Here is a 7,398-nt window from a genome sequence, read left to right as displayed (position 1 = left end):
TACGCTGTTTTGGAGTTGTAGGATTTCGATTTATGTGGGCGTGTCCATCTCTGATAGTACCCATATTAGGTCAAAGCATGAATGAGCTGCAAGCTAGGAGTCTGACACACTTTGCCACGCTCTTGCACAACCCTTTTACTCTTGCAGTAAGCAGTTTAACATTCACGAGTCATTTTCTACACCTAACATGGCTGAATAAGTCTAAATGCGGTCTAGTGTTGAAAACGAATATGGTATTGAATAGTAGAGAGTGGCGTCACAAAGCCGAAACCCTCACAGCCAATAGGGAGGCGCGCAGCGCGTTAGACCGTTCTGGAAACGCCGATTGCACGCCACCCTGCTCCCTTTCCTTCCGAGGCGGCGTGTTGGAGGCCGCACATTGATCCGCTCCGAGCGACCAGCCCGGAAACCCCCTAATTCAGCCATGTCTGCCGTGAAAGCTCTCAACCCGAAGGCCGAGGTAGCTCGGGCGCAGGCAGCTTTGGCCGTAAACATCAGCGCTGCTCGTGGGCTGCAGGACGTGCTGCGGACCAACCTGGGCCCGAAAGGGACCATGAAGATGTGAGTTTCAGCCCTGCTGTTTTGGAGGGGGAGAGGATGCTACGCTACTATTCGGGGCGCTATTGTGCTATATATGGGGTTGGTTATATCTGCACATGCGCGCGGCGTTGTTTAACTCGGAAGTTTATGGTTGCATAGTACTCGTTGCAGCCGAGATGACCGGGTTTAATAATGAAATGATGCTTACAAACTATGGTGTGAATACAGTGCCTGGAAACACACTAACGTGCAGGTTTGCGAACCCAACAGTTGGAAACCCCGTGTTGTGTGTATGTGGGAGCCATAGAAATAACGGCCGAAGTGGAATAGCTGCGTCGAAGACGGACTTGAAGGTCATGGAAATGGAAGACGGACTTCAGTAGTGGCGGATGTGAGTTTTTGTGGCTAGTTATAGGAACGAGTGTCTGGAAAGCTTGGAGGTTGATAGTGCGCAATACTTGACCTGAATTTCCGCGTGTGAACCCGACTTGTAGAAGTTCTGGGATGGGCTTCCTCCACAGAACATTTAGAAAACAATTGGTTCAAATTGTCCTCTTGAAAACCAGCTTTTACGGATATTTGCTAAGACGCCCTAGGCCACGAAGGGACGCTCATGAAATATTCAAGCACGTTTATCGTGTGCTAGTAAATCTTAGCACTTCCCAGGAGTTAATCCTATTTTTTTTTAATGTTTCTTCTCTATATGTTGAGAATGGCCTCTAGTATGTTATATGGATCGCTATTTATGATGGGGTAGCCCTTAATGCCCAAAATTGTATACTAGTACCAGTATTTTCATCTACATGGTGCTCATGTGCATCAGACCAAGAATTATCTTCAGGATGGCAGCACCAGCATTTTCCCAGTGGCGTCCTCCTTAGAAGACTTTGCCTCCAAATAGGCAGTGGCGGTAGGCTTCCATAGATACCACCATAAATGAGGAAATGCCTTCAGTACGCCATAGCCTGCTACAGTGTGGCAAGCGTACACACTCGCACAACCCCTCAACTTATTGTCACTCAAACTCACACTCCTTCATTCTGATCTTACCTTCGAACTCCTCCCTCACCCCCCTCGCAATCACACTCGTGCTGTCTTATTTATTTTTAAGCGCCTCATTTACTAATTTTAATGCTCTCATACCACATACACAATGTCTGCCATACTGTGATTGTAACACTAGCATATGATGTCGCTAATAATACTTATTCATGCACTGCACCTGCTGATTCCCACCCCTAACTCATACATATGCAGACTCGTATCCACTCACATACTTTCAACTTTGGAATAGTTTTTGTTGCCTTACTTCCTCTGTTGGCAACTCAATTGCTGCTGCGCGCCTCGGTGGGCACAGGGATGTACTGAAAACAGTCCTATTATAGCAAATAAGCGAGGGAGTCAATAGTTAAAATATTATTTATTCAAATGACACACTGGTGCACAAGCTTGGCGTCTTATCGGATAAGCACCAACTGCTTGTCTGGCATTCAAACCTCAACTTAACACCTGTCAGTTCTACATTACATGGTATAGTTCTAAAATGATGTAGAAACAATTCCAAATGATGCTACAATACTTGGTGTCATAAAAAATCTAATTCTACCATAAACAGTGAAGAGACATATTTACCACATGTATCTTTTCACAACAAAATAAATAAAATTACTCTAAAATTTAATCATCTAACTTTTTAGGCAATCTTGTACTTCTCTTCTGCAAAACAGAAGAATCATGTGTAGAAGAATCCATATTAACAATAGTCTGAATGAAGAGGAATCCATATTAACTATACAGTCTGAATGAAGAGGAACAGAATTCGAAGTTTTACCTGAATGAAAAGATTCTTCCGAGCATAACTCAGAAAATGATTCACAAGATTCATAAAACCAAATATCACCATCTTCCCCCAAAAACGTTCTTGACCTGGTTTGAGAATGATGATAGAACTTATACTCCACCACCCTTTGTCCTTCAACACAACAGTGGAATCGGTGACATTCAAATTTTAAAGGAATAGTAAATTTAGATGTCCCTTTAGGTGTTAAGTAGGCTTAGAAGACACGTTAACATCCATAAAAAGCGGCTCTCCTAAGGATCCCGCCCCACTCCGAATTCTCAAAAAGGTAGCCTCCACGATCATCCCCCCCCGTGACTCACCTGATTAACACCTCACTCCAAAAGGGAGTCGTACCCCCAAGCTGGAAGGCAGCGGTCGTGAAAGCTTTGTTAAAAAAACCCTCCCTCGACCACGAAAACCTGGCAAACTATAGGCCCATCTCCCTACTCCCAGGAATCAGCAAGATTGCTGAAAAACTGGTGAATAGAAAACTTTCCCAGTTCCTGGAGGGCAATAACATACTAAAAAGCTCCCAGACAGGCTTTCGCCCAGGGCAGGGCACAGACATCGCCCTCCTAGCAGCGGTTGAAGAGGCCAGAACGCTATTGGACGGAGGAGGATCAGTGGCAGTGATCCTCCTCGACCTAAGCGCGGCCTTCGACACCGTCGACCACCGACTCATTATCAAAAGACTCAAGGGAGCCGGTGTAGAGGGCTCCGCCTTAGCCTGGCTTACATCTTTCCTGGCTCAAAGGACCTACCAAATATGGGAGAACAACGCCCGCTCCTCCGAAATTCCCCTCCAATGTGGCGTGCCTCAGGGCTCCTCCCTGAGCCCCACTTTATTTAATATCTATATGTCCACATTGGAGGAGGTCATCATTCCATTCGGAGTGAGTGTCGTCAGTTATGCTGACGACACACAACTGGTTGTGTCACTATCCCACCCCAAACAACAACCAGCAGATCTATTTAATTGCCTTGTGGAGGTCCATCACTGGATGAACACCTCTGCCCTAAAATTAAATGGGTCAAAAACGGAGGTTCTGCTCCTGGGCCCAAAAGGACTCACACTGTCCCCAAACATCTGGCCAGCCTGTCTGGGCCCTCCTCCAGAACCCAGAGAGGAAGTAAAGAGCCTGGGAGTGTGGCTTGACACCGACCTCTCGTTCAACGTGCAGGCAAAGAAAGTGGCCGGGACCTGCTTTGGTCTTTTGAAGTCATTGAGGAAAGTCCTGCCCATCCTGCCCCCCAACTCCCAAAAGTTGCTTATTCAAGGCCTAATAATCTCGAGGCTTGACTATAGCAACGTGATATACCTGGGCGCCCCAGAGATGACCCTGAATAAACTTCAAAGAATTCAGAATACCGCGGCCCGTATCCTCACGAATACCCCTGCCAGAGCGTCGGCCAAACCGGCCTTAAAACTCCTCCACTGGCTCCCCATAAGAGAGCGGGTCAAATTCAAGGCCCTGTGTCTGGCCCACAAACTACGACGAAATCAAGGCCCCCTTGCTCTCAAGAAATTCATCGCCCCTTACAAATCCTCAAGACCTCTCCGTTCTGACACCGAAAACCTCATTGTTGCCCCCAAATTCAAGAGGGCTCGATCGGGAGGAAGGCGTTTCTCAGTCCAGACTGCACGACTTTGGAACACTCTCCCCCGAGCCCTGCGTCTCGAACCTCAATACCTCCGGTTTAGGAAACAGCTCAAAACCCACCTCTTCCCACAGTGAATCACTCCTGGCCCATATCTTGTTCCGCCCTCCCCGTCCTCTTCCTTGTCCCTCCTTCCCTCTCCCCCTCCCTTGGTCCACTGTACTCAGCAGATAAGATTTTTTAGCGCTGGGATACCTCCGGGTGACTACGCGCTCTACAAAAAATAAATAAATAAAAATAAATTAATGATCTGCACCCAATCACCAACCCTTATACTTTCATTTTTACAATTGTGAAAATTGTCATGGTACAATTTGCCAGAAGTGCGAGCATCAGTTATGATGTTCCTAGCTTTAATGGCTGAAGCTTCAAAAGTCTATGTGAATATTTTTCCTATTAAAGAAAGGCACTAACAAAGATGAGGTTTGTCTGCCTCGTTAAAAAATGAGATACACCCGTACAAGTGTTAGGAGTTAAATGGTAACTCCAAATTTTCTCCTTAAACTCAAATACATCAAGATTGCTTTCTAAAGCAGCGTGAATACCTTCTTTAAAGAATCTGTTTGCCTTCTCAATCTGGCCATTAGAACGGGGACTATAAAGTGGAGCTCTTTTTAGTACATACATTAAATTTCTTCAAAAATGTTTGCATCTTACTCGAAATAAATTATACTCCATTATCAGACATAATGGAAACAGGTGCCCCTTCAATCCTAAAAATGTTATCCAGGAAAAGTTGAACTTCATCCGCTGTAGGATGTCCAACAAAGGTTTAGTATAACCATTTTAAAAAATCATCAATGAGCACAATTAAAAATCTTTTTTCTCTACCAAAACATTCATAAGGCCCAGAAAATTATTAGAACGCTTTTCCCAAGAGCATCTCTGATTGGCAAAGGTTCAGTAGAAACCTTCCAGTGTTTATCAGATTTAATGAAAATTGAACAATTATCCACAAATCTTTCCACAGATTTGTTATTTGTTATTGCGAGTTTATATCGCGCCAAATCACCTACAGGTCTCAGGGCGCTTTTACCTCATGACATAATAACCAAAGTACTGAGAGGGGTAGAGGAAGGAACAGGATTACACTAGGTTGTGTGCTGTTCTAAAAAGGTTAGCTTTCAGGACTTTCCTGAAACGGAGTAAGTTGCCCTCCTTTCGGAGTGCCTCAGGCAGGGCGTTCCACAGGTTCGGTAGCACAACCGAAAAGGATCTCCCTCCCATTGTAGCCAGTTTGAAGCGTGGGCAAACAAGGAGTTGGGCATCTGAAGACCTAAGACTTATTTCCGGTCTATATACCTCAATCCGTTCCTTGATTTAGGCCGGGGCCTGCCCATAGATGGCTTTATGGGCTATACAGAGGCTTTTAAAGATGGACCTCTGCCCGATGGGCAGCCAGTGTAGACTCTTTAACAGTGGGGAGGCATGCGCTCTCCTCGGGAGATTAAAAATGAGCCTGGCGGCATCGTTTAGGACTACTTGGAGTCTGTTAATTAGCGTCTTTGGCAGACCCAAGTAGAGCGCATTTCCATAGTCGAGTCTTGACATTATGGTGGCAGAAACCACTGTGCGAAGCATCGACTCGGAGAGGAGAGGAACTAGTTTGCGCAGCTGTCTTAAAAGACCAGTGCAGGTACCGACTACAGTGGAAACCTGGTTGGTCATTGAAAGAGCACTGTCCAACTTAATGCCAAGACTTTTGACTGTGGTGGCTGGCTGTGGAGTTGGGCCCAACTCCTGGGGCCAGAACATGTCACTCCAGGACGAGCACTTGGATGGTACTATCAGCACCTCTGTTTTTTCCGGGTTAATTTTTAGCTGGTTAGTAGCCATCCAGTGAACTGTGTATCTAAGTATGTCCTGGGCGTGTGACTGGGCTTGTACGGTGTCATTTATGCCCAACAGTAGCTGTGTGTCGTCGGCATAGTTGAACACCCGACAGCCCATCTCCGCTAGTGTGTTAATCAGAGGCTGCAGGTATAGGTTAAACAGGAGTGGGGATAGCGCTGAGCCCTGGGGGACACCACAGGTCAGACCTCCCACTCCTGATAAGCTATCTCCCATCTGGATTCTCTGGGTTCTCCCAGATAAGGATTCCAGCCACCTAAGAGCTGAGCCCTGAATCCCAACCCCAGCCAGCCTGTCCAGTAGAAGCGTATGGCTGACAGTATCGAACGCCGCTGATAGGTCTAACAAAATCAGGGCGCTCGGTCTCTTACTGTCAGCCATCCTTCTGAGCTCGTCCAGCACCGAGAGCATGACAAGCTCGGTGCTGTGATGTGCGCGAAAGCCTGCCTGCCTCTCATGGAGTAGATGGTTAAACTCCAGGAAGCTAGACAGAGATTTAAGCACATGTTGCTCAAGGACTTTGGACAAGAAAGGCAGCTGGGATATGGGCCTATAATTTTTTACGGCGTTGGGATCTGCCCCCACTTTCTTTAGCAACGGTCTTACACGAGCTTCTTTGAAGCTAGTGGGGAGCCTGCCGGTGCTCAAGGATTTGTTCAGTGTGGCCAGGATATGGTCCTCTAACATAGGTCGTGCCAAGCAGAAAATGCTAGGAGGACAGGGGTCTGCTGGGGAACCTGATTTTGTCTTCCTCATCAGCGATTCGAGGGTTAGTGAGTCCATAAGGGGAAATGATGCTAAGCAACTGGCAGCAGGGTATGAGATAGCCTGTTGCTCGACGGGGCCATGCCCCATATTTTTTATTTCGAGCATAATGGCGTCTACTTTATCCAGAAAATATTTCTGGAAAGTATCACAATTTATGCTGCTGTTTATATCCTGAGCTTTTTTAGTTAATTCCTTCAGGATTTTAAACGTTTCCTTTTGAACATTGGTCGCCCTATTTATACGAATCTCATAGAATGAGGCTTTAGTTTCCTGGGTGGATTTTTTTATAGCTGCGAAGCGCCTTCTTATATTGTTCACAGGAGTCTATATCCTTATTTTTCCTCCAGTTTCTCTCCATATTACGCAGAGCCTTCCTTTGATCTCTCAGGGCGGGTGTAAACCATGGGGCTCCCTTTATTCCACTACTTTTTGTTTGGAGTTTCTCGGGTGCTAACTGATCGATGGCTGTTACTAAGTAGTCCCATCATGTCCTTACATTCTTGGTCTACATCTTTATTAGATGATGTCGGCTGGATAATTCCCCTAAGTGCCGTGGTTAGTGTATGTTTGTCCACATTTTTCCACTGGCGAGTCAGTCTGGGTTTAGGTGTTGGACGGGAGGGTAAGGTATCCAGAGGGATGTCACAGTAGATCAGATAATGGTCGGACCAGATACAGGGGAGGATTCCAGCTAAAGCCACCCCGGAGTCTGTGGTCCATATCAGATCTAAGGTGTGGCC

General features: G+C 46.3%; 1 protein-coding gene across 1 annotated transcript in view; it reads left to right on the top strand.

The window, feature by feature from the left end:
• The first annotated feature begins 258 nt into the window (after positions 1 to 258).
• The window catches only part of CCT6A (chaperonin containing TCP1 subunit 6A), a 30,205-nt gene continuing 23,065 nt past the window's right edge, over positions 259 to 7,398 (top strand). Inside the window, exon 1 of the mRNA XM_078679394.1 lies at positions 259 to 561. Within this exon, the coding sequence (XP_078535520.1) occupies positions 425 to 561 (137 nt within the window). The 5' untranslated portion in view covers positions 259 to 424. The remainder of the gene's footprint in view (positions 562 to 7,398) is intronic.

The sequence above is a fragment of the Lissotriton helveticus genome, chromosome 3_1 (genome assembly GCF_964261635.1).
Source record: "Lissotriton helveticus chromosome 3_1, aLisHel1.1, whole genome shotgun sequence".
In the NCBI taxonomy this organism is placed as follows: Eukaryota; Metazoa; Chordata; class Amphibia; order Caudata; family Salamandridae; genus Lissotriton; species Lissotriton helveticus.
The sequence above is the reverse complement of the archived record's forward strand: the minus strand, read 5'-3'. Positions and strand labels throughout refer to the sequence as shown.